This window comes from Electrona antarctica, assembly GCF_951216825.1.
Source record: "Electrona antarctica genome assembly, chromosome: 20".
In the NCBI taxonomy this organism is placed as follows: Eukaryota; Metazoa; Chordata; class Actinopteri; order Myctophiformes; family Myctophidae; genus Electrona; species Electrona antarctica.
The window spans coordinates 9,922,696-9,944,114 of record NC_136801.1 but is presented as its reverse complement, the minus strand read 5'-3'; the positions used below and the strand labels follow the sequence as shown (position 1 = coordinate 9,944,114).

General features: G+C 43.5%; 3 protein-coding genes and 1 long non-coding RNA gene across 6 annotated transcripts in view; 3 read left to right on the top strand and 1 right to left on the bottom strand.

Annotated features, from left to right (window-relative positions):
* dlgap1b (discs, large homolog-associated protein 1b) overlaps window positions 1-2,690 on the top strand; it is a 181,322-nt gene extending 178,632 nt beyond the window's left edge. For 2 of the 3 annotated variants that reach the window (XM_079490055.1, XM_079490056.1), the window contains 3 exons: window positions 748-839; window positions 1,155-1,307; window positions 2,301-2,690. In XM_079490055.1, coding sequence (XP_079346181.1) covers window positions 748-839; window positions 1,155-1,307; window positions 2,301-2,519 — 464 coding nt within the window. In that variant the 3' untranslated portion in view covers window positions 2,520-2,690. Of the gene's footprint in view, window positions 1-747; window positions 840-1,154; window positions 1,308-1,969 lie in introns of all 3 variants that reach the window. The other variant, XM_079490057.1, reaches the window with a different exon arrangement.
* A 423-nt stretch (window positions 2,691-3,113) lies between these two features.
* Window positions 3,114-7,006, top strand: LOC306913055. The gene is made up of 2 exons (XR_013788472.1): window positions 3,114-4,267; window positions 4,301-7,006. It is a non-coding gene; the product is annotated as an uncharacterized lncRNA (long non-coding RNA).
* Window positions 7,007-8,341: 1,335 nt separating this feature from the next.
* On the bottom strand, window positions 8,342-13,700 carry tgif1 (TGFB-induced factor homeobox 1). The gene is made up of 3 exons (XM_079490062.1): window positions 13,269-13,700; window positions 11,248-11,477; window positions 8,342-10,249 (listed from the first exon to the last, which is right to left on the bottom strand). Exons 1-3 carry the CDS (start codon window positions 13,282-13,284, stop codon window positions 9,575-9,577), a joined length of 921 nt encoding a protein of 306 aa, XP_079346188.1. The 5' UTR covers window positions 13,285-13,700; the 3' UTR covers window positions 8,342-9,574.
* Window positions 13,701-19,044: 5,344 nt separating this feature from the next.
* On the top strand, window positions 19,045-21,419 carry otud1 (OTU deubiquitinase 1). Its single transcript, XM_079489630.1, has one exon. The coding sequence runs from the start codon at window positions 19,683-19,685 to the stop codon at window positions 21,045-21,047; it is 1,365 nt and encodes a 454-aa protein (XP_079345756.1). The 5' UTR covers window positions 19,045-19,682; the 3' UTR covers window positions 21,048-21,419.

Below are 21,419 nucleotides of genomic sequence, written 5' to 3'. Positions count from 1 at the left end.
CCAGAAAGTGAAGAACAGAGTTATGCCTCAACGTTGTGTCCCTGGGGCATTAGACACCACGATCACACATGCACGCATGTACACACACACATGCGCGCACATGAACACGCACACACACACGCGCGCGCGCATAACAAAGGGGTGAAGACTTGCTTTGCGTTCGTAGAGATCGAGTCTTAGAGAGACAATTAACAGTCGCTATATTATACATTAACCTTCCCGAACTACCGTATATCTGCAATATTGATGCAATGAAACGTATCATATTGATTGTCTGACTTTTGAAGTTTCTTCCTTCTTTTACTTGAAGAACAACATTCCAACCACTTTGACACTGGCCGCCCTACTTTGGTTCATGTCATTACTCATTATATAGGCAAATGTCTTGAGGTTTTTAAAAAATTGGTCAAGCTCACAATGTATCGTGATTTTGTATTGTATTGGCTTGTTTATTTTATTTTATTTTGAAGATTTGTGAAAATCTTCACAAATCTGGACATTAACACATAAGAATGTGAGTGCATAATATGTGTGTTCTAAATACTTTCATCCCTGCAGGGCACAGATAAAAAGGGTCTTCTATGCGCTTTGTGCTATTATATTACAAATGCACCTTCCCTCCCTGACTGTCAGATACAGCATGCCTGCAGTGCACTACAGTATGCAGCTCCGTGAATAATTGCATCTGGTGTGTGTGTGTGCGTGCGTGCGTGTGTGCACGCGCTGTGTGCGCCTGTCTTTCTGCAGTCCTGGGGAAGATCCGCAGTGCAGTGGGGAGCGCCCAGCTGCTGATGTCCCAGAAGTTCCAGCAGTTCCGGGAGCTGTGTGAGGAGAATCTGGTATGTCACCTCATCCACCGCATGCCCCCCCCCCCTTTCCTCCCACCACACACACACACACACACACACACACACTATCCTCCGTTCTCTCTCCCCTCCCCCACACTGACATCATCATACTGCACAAATCACACTGACAGGTCGATGTCGGCTCTCATTCACTGAGCCTGTAGACTGGACATGATACACACTGCTGTCTCAGTCTCACATGAACAAAAAGGGGGGAAATGTCTTGAGAATATGGGTTAAGCAGGTGAAATTGACTCACTGTTTTCATGTGTGTGTGTGCGTGCGTGCGTGCGTCTGTTTATCTAGAGCCCGAATGCCCATCCGCGGCCCAGCTCACAGGACCTGGCAGGATTCTGGGATATGCTCCAGTTGTCCATTGAGAACATTAGCCTGAAGTTCGACGAGCTCCATCAACTCAAAGCCAACAACTGGAAGCCTCTGGACCCTCCGGTGATCCAGGTGCACAACATGAGACACAATGTATCGCTTTCATGCAGCTTCAGTTCACACTAATAGAATTCATCTTTCCGTGTTGGTAACCTGCTCACGCTCACCAGAATTAATTTGTCATTTGTATTGTAAGCTCTCGTAGAGTATACCGAAACTCTGATGTAATTCACACATCCTACCTGGGTCACGGTTTTGTTTCCCCATTCTATTCCATATCTATATCCTATAGATGTGTTTAATATCACAGAATATAAGAACTGTGTTCCAAAAATAAACAAATGAGCCCGGTGGTTTGACTCATAAAGATATGAACCATCAACTGATGGCGAGAAAGCGCTACCGTTACCGCCACCGAATTAATAAACTTTTTGCCTGAAACAAACTGTATCAAATATGAGTGACTGTCACTGAGCCACCTCCCTTTGTTTATGTTTGGTCAACAATAATTCTTCTGTGCCACAATATTAAACACGTCTATGGGGACTCAGAATGGGGAAACAAAACCGTGACCCAGGGATGAGCGAGTGACGTCAGGACTTCTGTACTCAATGGCTGTGTGTGATGCCAAATTAACGTTGTATCGCATGCTTGTGGCGCTTTGTTTATTTATTGTCATGTGGTCTGCCTGACGTCACACCCTGTGTTTGTCTGTTCTGTTTTGTTGTCAACAGTGAGCTGTTGGTTGTTGCGAAGCTTCGCCACACGCACCGTTGGGGCCTGTCCGGCATCCAAAGGCCACTTATACCTCACACAAAATCACCGCCATGCTCTTTTCCTCACAAACAAATGGCTGCCCGCCACTGTGAACCATAACCTCATTTGAAATGCCTGCATGCTCTCTCACATTACGCCAGTGGAAGCGCTTTTTTCGCTTATCCTTCTAACCCCCCATTCAAAATGGCTGCTGTTGTGTTGCTCGGCTGCTGTGTGTCTTGCCACGGGGGTGTGAGCGCGCAAGGCGGTCCTGTATTTTTTTTAAGACTATTTGTCGTTCCTGTCCAGGAGAGAAGGATGCCCCCTCCCGTGCCAAAGAAGCCCCTGAGGGGCCAACACCCCCCCCTGGCTAGGGACCGTTCCCTGGAGAGCTCCGAACGCCAGCGACTGGAGGCCCGCAAACGCCTGCTCGCAGCCAAGCGAGCCGCCTCGGCTCGACAGAGCTCTGCCACAGAGAGTGCAGACAGTATCGAGATCTATATCCCCGAGGCTCAGACCAGATTATGAGACACTGAAATATATTTAGACCCAACCCCCCCTGCCCCAAACCCACACCGTCACGCACGCGTGCATGCACGCACGCACACACACACACACACACACACACACACACACACACACACACACACACACACACACAGGCACAAATATACCTGCACTTGTGACACCTAGACACACACCTGCACTGTGTGTGTGTGTGTGTGTGTGTGTGTGTGTGTGTGTGTGTGTGTGTGTGTGTGTGTGTGTGTGTGTGTGTGTGTGTGTGTGTGTGTGTGTGTGTGTGTGTGTGTGTGTGTGTGTGTGTGTGTGTGTGTGTGTGTGTGTGTGTGTGTGTGTGTGTGTGTGTGTGTGTGTGTGTGTGTGTGTGTGCCCAAGATACTGTCAGGTCACACAGCAGCACTGAATGGCAAGGGCTGTGTGCTAAGTGTAACATAATCACCATCTCTGTTGATTTCCCACAGTAGGGTGGGGTCCGTCATGGAATTGTACATTTATTTATTTATTTAATATAATCATTACGCTCTCCCAGCTTTGATGTAGCACCCCCCCCCCCTCCCACACACACACACACACACACACATACACTAGGGCTTTAAGCAACTAGTCGTCTATTCAACTAGTCGACTAGTAAATCCACTAGTTGACCTTGCTGGTACTAGTTGATAAGAAAAAGAAAAAAAGCGTTTTTCCCGTTTTTTTTTTTTTACAGAATAGGTAGTTAAACAACTAGTCGACTAGTAAACTAGACAACTAGTCAACTAGTAAAAATCACTAGAATTGAAAGCCCTAACACACACACACACACCCCGCCAACACCACCTCGCTCCCACCACACTGCCCCAGCTGCTCCTCACTGAACTCCCAAAGAGGTACATACCTTGTATGAACCCCTCCCTGCCCTTTTTCTACCCTCCCTCCACCAATACTCCGTCAAGTGACCTGCTATCACAAAGCAGCCCAGGTGTATGTAGCACTACAGCGATGCAGCGCGGATCAGGTTTCTGCTGCACAGAAAAGACAACAGAGCAACGTACTATTGGGAGGAGAGATGAGACAGGGTGTGTGTGCGCGTGTGTGTGCACGTGACAGAGAGAGAGAGAGAAGGAAAGTGATGGAGCTTGAATGAGTGAGTGAGTGTGGGTGAGTGTGCATGCACCTGCGCAGGCACAGTAAAACTCTGAGTTAATTTAACAATCTGGATTTTACTTTGTGTGCGTGCGTGCGTGCGTGCGTACGTGCGTGCGTGTGTGTGTGCGTGCGTGCGTGTGTGTGTGTGTGTGTGTGGACCAACACTGTAAGGCCACAATGTGTAACACTGTATCTTCTGTCAGGCAGCCTTTCACTCTCCTGGTAACCCAGGACACACACACTGCAAGACTGAGTGTTATTTTAATTGTTAAAAAATGAACGCTCATCTTGCAGTGTATACTACTGTGCAGGCACTAAACAGACACATGCTATCATCCGCAGTATTTGTTTTTAAGTGCAAATAGCAATAGTTTTTTAACCGCATTAAGACTAATATCAGTGTCAGGTACGGTTTCAATCAAAGGAAAGTAATGGAATCAGCATTCTGAATTAAGCATAACTTCATCATACAAGATGTACAGATTGTCAGGGAAGTGATGGGTCATACATAAAATATAAATTAGCCCTATACTTTCCTCTGGCTGTCTAAACTCTCGGGAGCTCATTGAATATAGTTTTTTTCTGGTGGAACCATTTAATTTGGACCTGCTTGCTAGAAGAAAATAGTAAACTTTATTTGCAAATAGTGCTTGGTAAAGTAGGCTACCCGCTACTGTATGCACAAAACACACACACACACACACACACACACACACACACACACACACAGATACAGACATGCACAAAGTGACTGAAAATTATGTGAAGCTACTGATTTAAATGCAGAGAGATGTTCTCGTAAAATGGTAACGGTATAGCTGACAAAAGCTTGTACACGTTCAAATATGATGTGTTATGATCAAGGATATCAAGTCTCGGGTGTATTTAAAAAGCTATATATGTTCACTTTACCTTTATTACTTGTTTTCTCAAATTGCACTGTTGTAGTTTTCTTTAGACAAGATAGCAGACATACATTAAAGAATATACAATTAAACAAAAAAACATTTAATTTGTCATAGTAAAGAAGAGCGTGTGTCACTAGGGAGAGAATGAGTGCTTAAGTGCTGGTCTGTTCATGTAGCAGCAGAAATCATATTGCATGCATAATAGTGACAATACTCTCTCTGTCTGAAAATGTTCTTTGTAGTTGCGGAGGGAGGCAGATCGCATAGATGAGGGGTCAAAGGGTCAGTCGCTGCTCCCCCAGGTGAGATTGGGTGGCGGCCAGGAGACTTTGTGGTTTTGCTATTTGCTCTCAGAGAGTGCAATACACGATTCAGTGCTGCAAAAATGCTGTGTGTGTGCGTGTGCGTGCGTGCGTGTGTGTGTGTGTGCGCGTGCGCGCGCGTGTGTGTCTGTGTGTGTGTGCGCGTGTATGTGTGTGTGCGCGTGAAGAAGCTATTTTCCTATTTTTCTAGGTCTGAAGGGGGCCTCATTCATGTTCTTAACGAGTCAAGTAGCAGTATTGTTGAACTATATACAAGCCACTGATCCCATCCCCCATTTTAATCTGAGCAAAATTCATGTTTGTATAAAGAACATATTTATGACATCCACGTGCATGCTGTAACAAGCTAATCGATATATTTTTGTCTTTCCCATTATTATTATTTTTACTCTTATCCTTTCTTATAATAATACAAATATAAAGGTAATCTACTCACATTTGGCACAATGACTGTAATGGTACCATATTTTATTATGCCATTTTCACACAGTGACAGTATTTCAAATGACTCTTTCCTTCTCACTGTGTGTGGAACTCTTATTTGCCTCCAAATGAGGCAGTTGTCCGAAGGTCATATAGAATTCAATTTCCAATGTTTTCTATTTCTAATATTGTATTTATTTAATTGGAAACGGGCTGTGACTATGATTATGCACTGACAACAAGGCCCTATACTGTGTTTATAGTTTATACCTTATTTGTTTTGCATGACAAGCACCTTTATGTCTTTTTATTTCAGTGATCAGCCTTAATTTCTTAGATAGTTGAGCACAACAACAGCCTCAGGGGAAGATGTGTGTGAGTGTGAGTGTGAGTGTGAGTGTGTGTGTGCGCGCGTGCCGTGTGCGTGCGTGAGAGTGATAGAGAGCGAGAACAAATTATTTGTGTAACTTTATGTGGCTGTATGTGACCCATAGGCTTGGTCACTAACTGTATATATAAACTCAAAGTCACCTGGATAAGTCAGGCGGAGGTTATACCGTAGGTGAGGGAATTAGTATTGCTTGCAGTCCAAAATTGGGAATGATTCTTCTCTTAAAGACCTCAGCCCCCAGCCGGTTTATCCTCAACAAGATGTTTGTCAGCTGCTTGAATGTGGAGACAATCTTATGCTTAATTTATACTCCAGACAACGTGAGTCACACGCAAAGGAAATGGCAGATCTTCAAGCTCACGACGCGAAGCATCGCGACACATGAGCTTGTAGATCGACTATTTTGGCACGCGACTCCGTCGTAGGACAAAGTGTAAATCGGGCTTGACGCCACTTTACTGTCACACAGTAGTTTTGATAACGGAGTACCAAGAATTTGATGTGTCATCCAGTCCTCTGTATAACAAAAGCCCGGTATTGCCATTATTCAATAGCTAAACAATGTCCAGTTTGTTTGTGATGGGACTCATGCAATGAAGTGAACTCACTGTATTATTTTGTTGCTGTTGGGCAGAAACCGCCTATCTCCATATTTTATGTTCTTTCGTAAATTAGTGCCCAACTTGATCATACTATAGTATACAGCCTCACACAAAAACATCAAAACTCCACTAATTTTGCCATTTTTTTAGTTGAATCCTGGAACGTAACCGTTGTGGACAGTAACAGGTGTTCACCCGACAGATGATTTACATTTCCTTTAGGTGGTAATTATGAATTTTAGAGTGAATACTTAAAAGTAACAATAGTTCTACCTTTATGCCATTAGTTCGGTCATTTTAGTATTTTATTTTTCATTTTGAACTTGTATTTAAATTGATTGAATTGTCTGTCCAATTATATTTATGTTCATTATATTAACATATCAATATAATACCCTTGATATAGCAGGGAGTTGAAATAGAAACGAATGTTGGATTTTGTTGTATTGCCAAACTAAAGACACTTAAACAATCCTGGCATTTCGGAGGTTTGTGATATAGTTATATTATAAGAAGAAATCGTTAAATTGAACATTTGTACATAAATGAATGTTTCCCTATGTAAATGTAAACAGAAATATTAAAACAATCAAATAACATATTAAGCAGATATACATTTTGTAATTACTGTTATTACACTGTTGATGTGATGGCACGTGTATGAAATTCTTATAGGCATTAAAAAACTATTTAAAAAATAAATGTCATTGCCATAATGCTTCTGTGTTGTTTGTTTCTGCTCCTTCTCCCAACATGTGCTTTCAATTATAATATAATTAAACAGATTACAAGGCCAGCACAGAGTGTTTTTAGGGCATTTCCCTTCCACATGGGGCGGGCCCCATAATTAGACAGCACTTTTGGCCTTGCCATAGCCTCGTCACCCTTGCACACAGTCCTGCCGGAGAGTCATCATCATTCACACATCAATCAAGCTAGCTCAGAGGAGGCATGCTGACCTCAGCGGGCCGGAGTTCAGTGGGTGCCCTGGCTCCAGATCATTCTGTCCTTCAGAGGGCTCACTAGTCACTACAGTAGGCCAGCAACCGTCCTCTGTGCCTGGGGGTGTATTCTGACCCCCCATTAGTGCTCACATCCTCCAGGGTGACCTCCCTCAAAACGGCAGCAGCTATCTGTCATTGTTTTGGCAACCAGTGTCTGCAAAGTGTTTGCTGCATATGCTAATGCTCAGTAATGCCCCTGCCCTTTTGTAGAATATTCCATTTCAGATCAATATCAGTTATTTAATTATATACTAGGATATAATTATACTAGGATCCCCATCAGCTTTTGACAAATGCTAGTATTCCTGGGGATCCCACACAGAACATAATTTCAACAAATTCAGTTGTATGGTTGCATTCATTTAATTTGTATAATTGCATTCAATCAATGATTGCCTCAATGATTATTTGGATGTAGTCAACTGAACAAATTCCTAACTGTCGTCGTAGGATGCCGTTTCAACTTAGTTGGAATGTTGTGACATGGATTGCCGTTAAATCATTTGTCAAATACTATTCAACAAAAGGTCAAATAATTTATACTACAGTATTGTATTTCCATTCAAAACAAACTAATCTAGATAAACATTAACCACATGAACCCTAGTGTCCCCATTCTGGGCATGTCATACTCATAGGCACACTTTCAACCAAAATTAAGTACATTTCTCCAACACTTGGAGAAAAGCTCTACAACCTAACTCGCCAGTTAACCCTAAGTATAATGGGGTTTAAATGCAAGGAGTTACTGGTAAATAACAATAAATCAAGGCTAATAGGACAGAATATAGGGGTGTGGTAGCACGTAGCAGTCTGTAACAGCTGTCTGCCTCACCTTTAAAGAGCGGGAATACCCCGGCCAGCATGCTCCGAGTAGATGCCTTACATTGACTCCATTGAGACGCACACACACATAAAACACCTCTGTTTGGCAGGAAACCGCTGACGTCTGCTTTTGGTAGATGTTAATTTATGCAGGATTATGCTAAGTGTCTGAAGATGTTGTAAACCTCCTGCTCTCTCATACACTCACAGGAATATCTTTCCAACATCTAACTGGGTAGCCTGTGGAAACATGTTCTCCACAGTCATCTCATACTTTTTTGTTTTTAATGACATCAACTCGATACGGTTTTCCTCTCCCTGAAGGCAACACTGGTAACTGGTAACACAAGGTTCAAGAAAAGTCAGCCTGTGTAAATGGGCTCAGATCTACTCTTCAAAGAGACCTGAATAGTCGTCTATCCTGGAACACCACAGTGGAATGTACCGGACGGAGTGGGGAAAGAAACCAGTGCCAAGTTGTAGAAAAAAAAAGAACAAAACTTTTATTTATTTGAATCCCATGTGACCCCTATTTGCCACAAACATTGCACAGTATGAAAAGAAATCACATCATTGGGCATCGTGTCACATTATACACATGGTCCTTTTGTACATAAAAATGTTTCTCTCTTTTTTGTCGTCTTTTCTCTGTGATTTCAAAATGCTGTCTTTGTCTGGTCGTTAAATGCAAAACAGACGTTTGTAGTGTTGTTCCTCCTCCAGTCCACTGGCCGTCGCTACACTTGTGTGATGGGGTAAAGGCTCATACTAAGAACCTGCTACATTGGTCATCTGAAATATCCCTCAGGGGGGAAAACGTGAATGAAACAAAGTACAGGAGAGTTTTTCTTCTTTTAAAATAGCAAAAAATGTAAAAGTAAATTACAAAAACAAAACTACAAACATATGAAAACATAACATTTACTACAGTAGTGAATAAGTTCGTCATAGATGCCGACAGCAAAGTATGTTTAAGACACTGAGATGACCTTCCTCTGCCTTTAGTGTGCAAACAGATGAGGCAGACAGACCTATCATGAACTGTTCTCTGAAATGTAAAACGGGAAAATGCATCCGGAAGATTGAACCAATTCTACTCGACATTGGTCTTCCGAGGAAGGAAAGCCTCTACCTCTTGCTCCTTTCTCTAAAATGATATATAATATAAAGGAAAGACATAAGACAGGCAGCATTTTATCTAACATTTTTTTGGTCCCGTGTGCAAATAATGTACACATGTAGATACATACGCATGTATATGAAATCAATAAACAACTAACAGCCAAGGCACCTTGATAGTTTTTTTTCTCCTTTCTTTCCAATAAAAAAACATCCTCATCAATTTGATTGGTATACCAAAAATAGACAGCCCCAAGTCTCTGAAATCGGAGGAGCTCTGTCTTGTTGAGAGACGTCAATGAGGCTCCTCTTTTCCCTCCCTGTCACTTTGCAACGTTTTAAGAGACCAGTTGTTTGGCTTGTAGCTCCATCTCCGCAGCCTGTTTAAGCGCCACATCCACCAGGAGCTGGAAGCCGCTGAAGTCTTGTGTGAGGTCTGGGGGGGTGGGGGGAGGGGTGTTGAACAGCCCGCTGCGGGGGCTCAGGTTGCCCTCCATGCTGGTGCTGTTGGGGAGGGTGCTAGTGGTTGCAACTGGCGGGCTGCCTGGCTCCTCCTTGAACCTGAACAGCCCCAGGGCCTGTGCAGAATACAACAGCTCGGTCACCCTGTCAGTGTTTATTCCCACAGAGACAGAAGGGAGTGCCGCTGTGGGACTGGCCTGCATCACCGTGGTGACAGTGGTGTGACAGATGACGGACGGGCGAGTGGGCAGGGGCCCCGGGGAGGAGGAAGCGGAGGTGGAAGTGGGGGAGGGCGCAGATGGAGACATGGCCTTCCTCAAGACACCGGACAAGGTGGATTCAAAGCTGGAGGGATGCAGGGCCCGCTTGTCGTAGCTCTCCTCTATGCCCGTGGCGGTGCTGGCATGCTTGGGAGACTGGGAGCTGTCAGAGAAGCTGTCACCAGCCTTGCTGCCTTTTCTGGAGATGGTAAACTGGTTGGGGTCTTTGCCGTCTTTTCGCAGCATCTCCGGGAGAAGTCGCCGCCTCGCGTTGATGAACCAGTTGCACACCTGAGAAAATGTCCAAAAGTTGATAACTCAATCTTGCTGCGGCTCAGTAATAGACTTGTAACTGTTTTAAAAAATATATAAATCCCTTTAACAGACTGAAGGTTGATTGTGGTCTCACACTGCAGCAGGTGCAGTTTGTTTGCACTTGTTTTATTCAATAGGGAATTTGTAATTAAACAAAATGCTTTATTACATTTTGGCTGACATTGCATGCATATCAATAGTTACTTGTTTGAACATTCGTTTTTCACACTGCATTTTCCTGTATGTCCATTTTAACTGTGTTCATATGTCATAACCATATCTCTCAAAGTAAAATTTAAAATGTAAATCAAAGCTTATCATTGGATAATAACCTTATCAAATAGTATCTTTTAATCTTACATATATTTATGACTTGTGAATGCTTCCCATTTTTTATTTCTTTTTTTTGCTGTTCAAACACTGCTCAATTAAGTAATTGCTAATTCTTTCAACATTGTGTCTGTGTTTCTGTCCATTGTGGGTCTGACGGAGGAACTGGTGGAGGGAGGCCTGTAAACTCTGACTATGTAAATGACTCTGCATTGTTCCCAGACAGCTGGGATGGAAAGGGGCTGGAGGGAGGGAAATTCCTGTCCCAGAGAGCCTCAACCGAGCCCACAGCACACTGGGAATGAGTGAGTGAGTGAGTGGAGCTGGCTTTGTTGTTTAGCTAGCTGACCTGAAAGTTGCAACATCAAGCTTAGCTGGGCTATGACTTTCGGCTCATTGTTTATGTGTCATATGTGTCACATCATTCCTGTCAGTGAGACAGGAAATGATTGAGACAGTGGAAATAATGTTCCCTGTGCCCTTCTTTTCTTGTTTACTTTCAAAAGCACCCTTCCAATAAGAAAGGTGAGTTAATAAATGTCCACAATTTCCCTTTCCATAGAGTTGAACATCTGCTGTTTTCAGCAAGCAGCAACACTAGGCTTCATCTACTTTCTTTGCCATATTATAATCTTTGTCCATACCTGTAGTGTTGAGAGTTGAGTCTGCTTGGACAGGAGGGCTTTCTCCTGCTCTGAGGGGTAAGCATTATAGCGGTGCTCATACAACCAGTCCCTGAGGATCTGAACCGACTCCTTGGGCAGGTTCCCCCTGCGTTTCCTCTTGCCACTGCTCCCCGTGCTCGACGACAAGTCCAGGGGTGCATCCAGGCTATCCTCATCATCAGTCTCACTCCCGGACAACATCATCAAACCTGCATGTGGTGCACGCATGGCAAGAGAAGACACAATGTTATGAGAACAGGAAGTGGCGGTGTACGGTTGTTATATGCCTTTATGCCAGCCAGCCTCTTGTCAGGCTCCCACCCGCTCTTTCCCGGCCGTCTGCCAAACAAACGCTTGCTGTCTGCGAGGCAGCTGATGTGTCAGAGGAAAGCTGTCAGGTTCAGCCATGTGATTCACATCATATATGGAGGGAGGGAGGGTGTGAGGAGCAGGAGGGGGGGCATCACAAAGGCTGATCCAACCCTTGTTGTCAGTTATAAAACCTGCCTAGACAAATACTAGCCAGGTCTCTCTATTGTGCAGGCCAAGCAAGCAGCACACCTTTCATCATGTTTAAATGAAGAGAGCACTGTGAGGTGACTGCTGGAACAAATATAAGGGGATTTCCTCCAGAACAACACAACAGCTGTGCACCATGTGGCATAGATTAGGTCTACTTATCAAGACATAGTCTTTCTAATCAAGATGAACTATGACAGAACAATGTACCCTATAATTTATTCAGTTGATAGTACCAACAACTTTTTAAGTACCTGGCAGTACCCCCTTGGCAGTAGGTACGAGTAGCTGCACTTGTTAGTGTTTTCTTTGGGGCATTTAAAGTAATGTCAGTGTCAAGTCTTGTGTTACACAGCCTACCTGTAACTATCCATGTTGGTAACTGACTTGTGGTGGCGCCATGAAAAAACAAGATTCAACTAAAGTTTTTAATTTTAAGTCATGTGTAATCTGCAATGTGCTCATTGTGCTGTAGGCAAACTGGTGGGAAATGAATAGAGCGTGGAACAGGATGAGGTAATTACGTAGGCTGGGAGAGAGAGGGGAAGGGGGAGGGGAGACCTGTTGCAAATCAACGTCTCGAGACTAAACAAAAGAATATTGGCTTCATGGTTCCTTTGTAGCCGTTTTAAAAGTTTTTACGGTAGAAAATACCCGAATGGCTTCAGCCGTGTCCGTCCGCGGTGCGAACGTGTGAAAGAAAAGGAGTTCGCAGGGTCACAAACAGTGCGTTTTGTCAACTTTTAAAGAACTTGTGAGGAGTTTCTATTGTGTGAGCTCAGCACCACGAGGTCAAAGAATGTAAGTGGAGCGCTGCAGTCTCGCTCAGAATGAAAGCAAACACACAACACAACGAGGTCAGCGTCAACATTAGCCTAAATGTCCGTCCACATTAATGAGGCAGCACTTTTAGTGTGCGACATTTGTTTCCAATGGTAACGTGGGAACGCTATGATAAGAATATAACACGACTGTGTAAGCATGCACAGCGGGGGAAGGCGAGCGTGCACGAAGACACACTATCACAGCAAAAAAGCCACATAACTTTTCAACCAATTCGTAAAAGTGGCTGCTTTTTGTGCTTCATCCCCCTCTGGCTACAGCCGAAGAGAAACTTTTAACATAAAAAGATTTAGTGAAATAACTTTTGACCTTTCTCGTCAACTCAACTGCCCAAAGTTGACCCAATTAAAAATTGTGTCGGGGGATAATTAAACTTGATTAAAAAGTGATATTATTGTGGTAGGCCTAAGGCTCCGTTTAAGTAATTCTTCTATGTGACGGAAAACCGTATAAGAAAACGTTAAGATTTTTTGACAAGCCGCCAGCACATGGGAGAGAAAGCCCTGTTTAGTCTGGAACGGAAACAATAGGCTGCATGGTTTGCATTGGGAAAAAACCGTTTAGTACGGTGTGCCTAGCAGACACACAGTTATGTCATTGATTTTGTTAAGACGTTGGGGGGAAAAAAGATTACATACCCTTTTTTGTCTTCATATCCGTACAAATTTCCCTTTATTTCACGTTAAAGCCACGAGTGAAACGCAGTAGGACAAATTTCTTCTGTTTTAGTCCGAGTGTCCTTTTTTCTTCTTTTTTTTTGTCTCCAGATATCCAACAGCGTGTATCCGAATAGTCGAAATTCCTCAATCGTCCCGTCCAAAAGAAATCCCAAATTCTTTGGGGGATTTTAATTCGTTTGTGTATGAGCGACTTTCTGTGGATACCTGAGAAGTCAGTGCGCTTTTCTTGGCTAAAGCCTTTCTCATTGAATGTGTTTGATCATGGAACTGGGTGACAGCTATCTTTGACAGCTGCGTGACTCAACGCACAAAGATCCTCCCACTGTAGAGGGCAGGAGGAAAAATCTCTGACATCAGCATGGCTCGCTGCTTGTTATACACTGACATGTAGTACACACAACACAACACAACACAATCACACTGCGCTAGAACTGTCTGCAACGAGGTTTGCAAGACAAACGATGCAATGTTGCACTTACATGCATTGCCTGTATATACACAATGTACATTCATACGATTTAACAAAAACAACAGGCGCCACCTCAATTAATAAATAAACCGATCGTGACGACAGAAAATCCTGCGGTATTGGAGATTGTGATAAATTGGTTTCACACTTGACAATGCATAGCCTACATTTCCAATGTGTGAAAATGGATTATGATTCACTTCATATATGGACAATAGTATATTTCATAACAGTGTAGCCTATCCCTTTAAAAAAATGTAAAGAGAGCACTTTCCCCTTTTAAAACCGAGTGGAAAAATGACACAACACCAACATTGGTACGTTTTTCTTCTAGTCAGATCTGTATAGACTACAGTTGTAGTCTGGGCTGTTGGCTACGCTACAGGATAGCCTAATCAATGGGCTCATTTGTATGCGGCGCACAACCTTGCGACAGCTGCCTTAGCGTCCCTTTGCACGCATTTTATTTGTCAAAGTCAAATGTCTCCCCCACACGTGTGTTGCTGGTAATTCTCTGAACACCCTCTGTCCCGCGGTTTCAGATGAGGTCTTTGGATGCTCTCTGGTGGTCATAAATGCCACTGTTCCTTTTATTTATTTTTAACATATTGGGGGCATATTGGGGATTTGGGGGACCGTCCACAATGGAAACAAGCCCTTAGGCCGGGCTTTTTGTGTTAGCATCATTGTATAATAAATTATAGGCCTACTATTTGCAAACTTAATAATGTATTCAATCAATAAATTGCACCTTTATATTGTTTGAATATGACGTTTTATATCGCCAACAAAATATAAAATGGTTTGGTTTGGTAGACCAGCACAATTTAGTTTTGTTTCTATACTATTACTACTACTACTTAGCCAAAATAAACATTTGCACACATGTTGCAACAAAAGTCAGCAGACATTACGACCAATACAAGGTGTATAACTATACTTCCATACGCGTGTATGGAAACCACCACCCATGGGTATCTTGGCAGGATCTTATATCATCACCTCAGTTGTGTATGGTTAAAAAAAAGTGCAGATAATGATTGATTGATTGATTGATTTAATTGAACCATGGCAAATAAATACCCCTTCGTTTGAAATCGATAATCATTTGCACTTGGGTGCTTGTTTTATGCTATAGGCCTATCTCACAGCCCCCTTTCCAAGTGTCATTTAACATTAGGCATTTACATTACATTTTCTCTGGAGAATCTAAGTACATTTCCTAATGTTAAAATGTCAAAGACCGATAATAATATGAAGAAAACACAATGGTATAACAACTCAAATAAGTAGAATAAACCCTACCTTTACAAAACGGTAGTTTGTGGCTTGTGAAAAATACCTCTTTTAACATGGAAGCCTATGGACCGCAAAAAAAATAACACCACTAGCTCCAAAAGGGGGCGTAAAAAGGGGGCGGGGAAATGCTGTGAGATAGGCCTATACATGCAGCTTCTTAACTCTCCCTGGCTGTAATGCACACTTAACACATTTACCCTTTAGTTTGGATAATCAGACCAGTGTGAATTAGGCTTGAGGTGCAGTTGAACCCCTATGGACAATGGACCTGTCGCCACAAACTTCAAGATCTCAGATGTGGAGAGGATAAGATGGTCCTCTTCCCCTGACCCCTTCACACAGAAGGCTGATATCAGTCATACCTGAGGCATAAAAAAAACAGTAGAAGAGCTGGACAGTCACAGTTTCACAACATTTATCAGTTTCTGTGACACTAGGTGTTATTAACATAGACAGATAACATTCCACTTTTTAAGTTAAACTCATGACAAACACATTTTTTTTGGCCGAAAAAATAATTAGAAAGAAGAAAAAAAGGGCCCTTTTTGTTGTTTTTCTTTTTAATTATTTGTTCGGCCTAGATAATTGTGTTTATTGTCATGCTTTGTCACCATCCGAGTTGGCTTTGTCTGAGGCTTACAGGTCTTTAAATAAATACTTTCTGATACTTTTCTATGGGAAAAATGAATTGGAAATTCTCTTCCGGGCCGCTCGCCGTCATGTATGGGTCACAACTAAACATCCCTTTATTTTTTGTTTCATATAGCCCATCTACAAGCTCACAAGCTTGTAGATCGGCTATTTTCACTAGCGAGGGTCCTGGGGAAATGTCACATTTCTCTTTTGGGATGTCTCAAGCTAAAACGTTTGGAAATCACTGCTATAGCCTACCTCCTCCGTAGCCACAACCAGTAGCTTTCTCCACCTCCTCCGCCAGCTCCTTGATGGTCCTCTGCTGGTTTGCCCCTGTCATTCCAGCTCAGAGAGAAGCTGGATCACCAATCTGCCCACAAAGCCCCTGTGTAACGCCCGGGATTCGAACCAGGGTCTCCTACGTGGAAAACAAATATCTTATCCACTTGACTAAAGGAAATTCTTTATATCCCGGTGGAGATATTAGGCTTTTAGGTCACCAGGCTGAGGCTGTGAGCCACTCTGCTACACCTGCATCCGACTTCCACCGTGTGGATGGTTAAACCGCTTGAACTCATATGCTGCTGGTATTCCCTCCTCCCAGGGGGCAGTGAGCTTGATGATGAGGACCCCCTTGGCAGCTGCGGACCACATCAAAATGTCCGGTTTTAGCATTGTCTGTGTGACCTCAGTTGGAAAGCAGCACAGCTGCTTGCCCAGGTTGACTTGCATCACCTATTCCTTTCCAGCAGATGGCAGAGCTGTACATTTTCCTTCCACTTCTACAGATCTGGTCTGAGGAAGGGAATGGTCAGCTGGGGGTGACTTGCAGAGTTCTTTGCTCTGACTGTCTGTTTGCAATTCTCCTACAGCTCTGCAAGCTTCCTCAGGACCTGTACAGGACCTTTGAACAAAAACACATAAGCCAAATTCCAATACCCCAAATCTCGGCCACTCGCTCGCTCACACCAGCATGGTGGTGTTACGGTGAAATTGGTGACCTGCTGAAATATGTAACAACCGTGTAGACAATCACATAATGTCAGTGTCCGAATGTAAATCGTTCATCCTGACTGTATTTAGGCCACGTACTTAAAGTCCTCTATATAAGTTGTGTGAAGTCCACAAGATGGTCACATATTTCGTCAGGTCACCAATTTCACCATAACACGCCATGCTGGAGTGATCGAGTGTGAGTGAGCGAGTGGCCGAGATTTGGGGTATTGGAATTTGGCCATAGTGAACCCCACTACTGTGCCAGTACCAAAGGATGTGCTGGAGGCCTCACTTCTGAACCACTGGGAGAGGTTTTGGGAACAGGTGAGGGTGGCATAATGCTGCACTTGTCAGTGTGCAACATTGTTCACAAACCATTTACTCTGTCATCACAAACATCAAACGTCTCTGTAGGGATTTCCTCCATGTCTTAATCACCCTGTTCTTGGTCAAATAACGTGGTGATACATACAACTGTATTAGCATCCACAACTTTCCGCAATCCGTTTCGCTGGTTTGCTGAATATGTACAAAACATTTTAGTAATGCTGCTTTGGAGTATTGCCACTCACTGCTTTTCTTGCGGTACACTTGGCACTGACTGCTGCCAGTGGTGGAAGAATAGTACTTAAGTAATAGTATCAATACCACAATGTAGAAACACAAATAAAAGTCTGGTATTAAAAATGTACTGTAATTATTATTACAGTATTACTGTAATAATAATAATAAACTGTAGGATATATCACCTTTTTAAACAAAGATACAAAGTTCTTAACTTAAAATCAAACAGTAAATAATAAACTGACAAGACAGCAAAACTATCAGTGAGATTTTTTTATGTAGATTGAAATGGTTATGGAGATAGCATGCCTGAGGTCCCCATGGGAGGCTGTTCCTCAGGCATATGGGGTTCCAGCAGCTCAGCTAGAGCCTAGAGGTGCCAGGCCTTTAAAAGCTAAACAAAAAATAATCTTAAAATCAATTCTAAAGGTTACTGCAGCCATGTGCCATTCATACAGAATATTGTTCTCAGTCTCTTTAGTTTTATTTTTTTGTAAATTACATGAATGTATGTTGACCTCTGTCTCTTTCCTTATGTTTCCTTTCATCTGTCTCTGTCTCCCTACAATTATGTGGTGCTCCCCTCCCCATCAGGTCTGAAGTCCACACTCCACACAGCCCCAGAATTTATGAGGAGAGACGGGAGGATTGTTCAGAGAGGAGAGACTACACACCTCAGCCAAGTGAGGTATGTGTGTATAGTATGACTGTATAGTAGGCCTGGTCGGCGGCTGCCTACTATAGAGGGTATGCGCGTGACATCATCATCAAACCAGGAAATTATGCGGGAACGTCTACTGAGTGCAAAAAAACTACTTTCTGGCCTTGACAGTCCATACATCCAAACAGAAAAGTCCATTGTGATTGCATTAAACGACGTTAAACTCACTTTGCCACTCGATTTGCCACTCGATCTGCCATTGACTTTATGCATGCGCATTCCCTCTATAGGTAAGACAATAATAATGCAGGGCCAGCCCGGCCAGGGACATTTGACTCTAAAGGCCTGCAAGGAGTTATTTAAAACAGTACTACACATTTATCTAAACATTATTATAAAACATTGATTGATTGATTGATTGATTGATTGATTGATTGATTGACTAAACAGCATGTGCACAGTAAGACATTAAGGCTAAAAGGATAACACAAAAAGGTCCTGGCCCTGGGGACTTGTTTCTATTGTGGATTAACACAGGGTTTTTTTTATTTACATTCTTAAATATTTACTTTAAAAAAATCTATCTCAATCTGTGTAAAAATAAATATATATATACTAAGAAGGGTGGGAGCTGTTTGGAGGACACTGATCTAGTGATCTTTCAGCACTGCCTGTCACCTTGACTCCATTCCACTAACTCAGCTTCTTATAAATTCATAATGACCTTGTCCCTGACTCCTGTTTCCCTAATCTGCTCTCTGGTAGATAGATCTGGTAGAGATCAGATACCGGTTAACTGTAAAGCTGTGCATAAAAACTAATTAACAATGCAGTATTCGGATAATTTAAAACTAAAAAATAAATATATAATATAGCCTATAAATAAAAATAAATCTAAAAAGAACAGGCTCCCTGCACAATGTGCACATATCGTTCTCCATGTTCATGTTTAGACGCTGACACGCTGTATGACATTTCGAAAAAACTGCCTGTATACACACTCACACGCGCGGGCGCGCGCACACACACAGTCACACACTAACAATGGAGAGGCCTATGCTACTTAGTTAGTTTGTTGACGATCCCAAATTAGCTCCTGTCGAATAGACTATCCCACCATGGAAGAATGTAGCAGCCTGTGCCGTGCGTGTGTGATTAAAACTAACTTTTACGCGATATCTGACTGGAATTGTTGTAGATTTTCTTTCTCTGTCGGCAACCATATATAAATACGTGGTGGGGGGTTTGTTTTATTCGTAAAAGTGCCTGTGTGTGAGTGTGACTGTGATGTAGCTATAGTTGTTGGCAGACTTCACACATTCCAATACAACGACGCCACCCAGACGCGGCCGAATGGAGCTATGGGGGGAAGCTTTGAGAATGAGATCCGCGTACTTGTGACACATCACATCCTTTGCATTCTCGTCGCGGGGCGACCGCTTCAGTAGTTATGTAGTTGAGTGGGCTATGACCCCATAACAAGACCCGAAAGAGGAGAGGGTCCGGTTACACTTTTCAAGGCTAAAATTAGGGGGCATCGCAGCAATGACGCAAGGTGGCTAAACCCGTCTGTCTGACTCTACGTCTACTCTGTAACAACGGACGGGATCAAGACTCGAGTCGGGTCCATGGAGACGTACCCCCACATCGTTGCTGTTATCGATGACATGGTGTTATTTTTAGATATCGTTGTCATCTTTCCGTAACTCTCCCGAGGGCCGTAGCGTTTAGTATAAAGGAGTGTCTCGAAATGCGGTTGTACAACAGTGCGCTGACACACTATCCCAAGTGTTGTCGCGAAGTTTCTGTGACAATATCGAACGGATCTGACCGCTCCTCGACTGCGACAACAACATCAAGATCCGCGGCTAACAAAGCGGACCAACAACAACGCACAACAAAAGACACACCTTCCGCAGCGATCAACGGAGATCGGGTAATAGAATCACAGCCTTCCGCAAACATGCCTGCGTTTGCGTGTTATGAAGCTGCGTCGCTGAAGCCAGTTTACTTCACTTCGACGGCTGAAATCAAAATTTGTCGCTCCGATGGAGTTGAGCACTCTGTACCGATACGCATTGTGAGGGAGTCGAGGACCAAGCTGTCTCCTGAATCAGCCTCTCAGTGTGGCGAAAGCACAGCATGTAATGAGACTGGCATGGTTTTGAATTTGATAGATCAACTGTTCAACGGAGCAGATGATTTCACGGACTGCCCAGAGTTAGACTTTTATAACTGCAAGAACATTAAGAGGGCACTGGAAAATCTTCCAGGCGAGGAGGAGGTTGAAGTTTCTGGAAAGCATTTGCTCCACAACAGGGATGATCCAAACTCATCACTGCACCCGGTGATGGTGAGACCGCTGACCGCAAGTAGGCCTAAAAGAGACGCCCCCATGGAAGAAAATGCCCACATTGACAAGTGTCAGCAGGGCATCCCTTCCACCGATCCACAGGTCTTCGAGCTCAGTGTCCTGCGGGAGGAGTCACCAGTACAGAGGGGCACAGCAGCACAGAAAGCTGGCATCGATGACAAAGTGACTCGGTACTTGGCAGAAGTGGAGAAACAGGACAAGTATCTCCGGCAAAGGCGTAAGTACAGATTCCACATCATCCCAGATGGCAACTGTCTGTACAGAGCCGTGAGCAAGGCCACATACGGAGAGCAGTCCGGGCACAAGGAGCTGCGGGAGCAGACCATGCACCACATAGCCGACCACTTGGAGGAGTTCAACCCCATCATCGAGGGGGACGCCGGAGAGTTCCTGATCAACGCGGCGCAGGACGCCGCCTGGGCCGGTTACCCAGAGCTGCTGGCCATGAGCCAGATGCTCAACGTCAACATCTACCTGACAACCGGGGGGAGCCTGGAGAGTCCCACCGTGTCCACCATGGTGCATTATCTCGGAGAGGAGGACGTATCCAAAGCGGCCATCTGGTTGAGCTGGCTGAGCAATGGTCACTATGATGTTCTGTTGGACCGGTGCCTTCCCAACCCAGAGTATGAGGACTGGTGCCATGACTCACACGTACAGAGAAAGCGTGACGAGGAGCTGGCAAAGTCGATGGCAGCCTCGCTGTCCAAAATGTACTTAGAGCAGAATGGACCGATGTGAATACAATATGGTCTGAACTCTACTTGCGAACAGTAGTGTCGAAACTGTTATTTGCACTTTGTTGTCGTGTGGTTTCTATACTTGCCTTAAATTATTTTTCTAAGTTTTATATTAGACAGAAGTGCAGTGCACATACAGTTTATACATACATAGGCTACTTAAATGGTAGGCCATCCTGAAAAAGTCAGTAGTTTTGTTGTTGTTTTGTATGTTTGATTATGTGTGGAAGTGGAACAATCGAAATGAGTGAAGTTTCAAACTATTCCTTTGCTTGTATGTCATTTCTGAGTGTGTATTTATTTGCCTTTTTGGCGGTGCACTTACAGACTTTTATATTATGCCTCTAGGCTAGTCCCTCAATAAAATATTTTG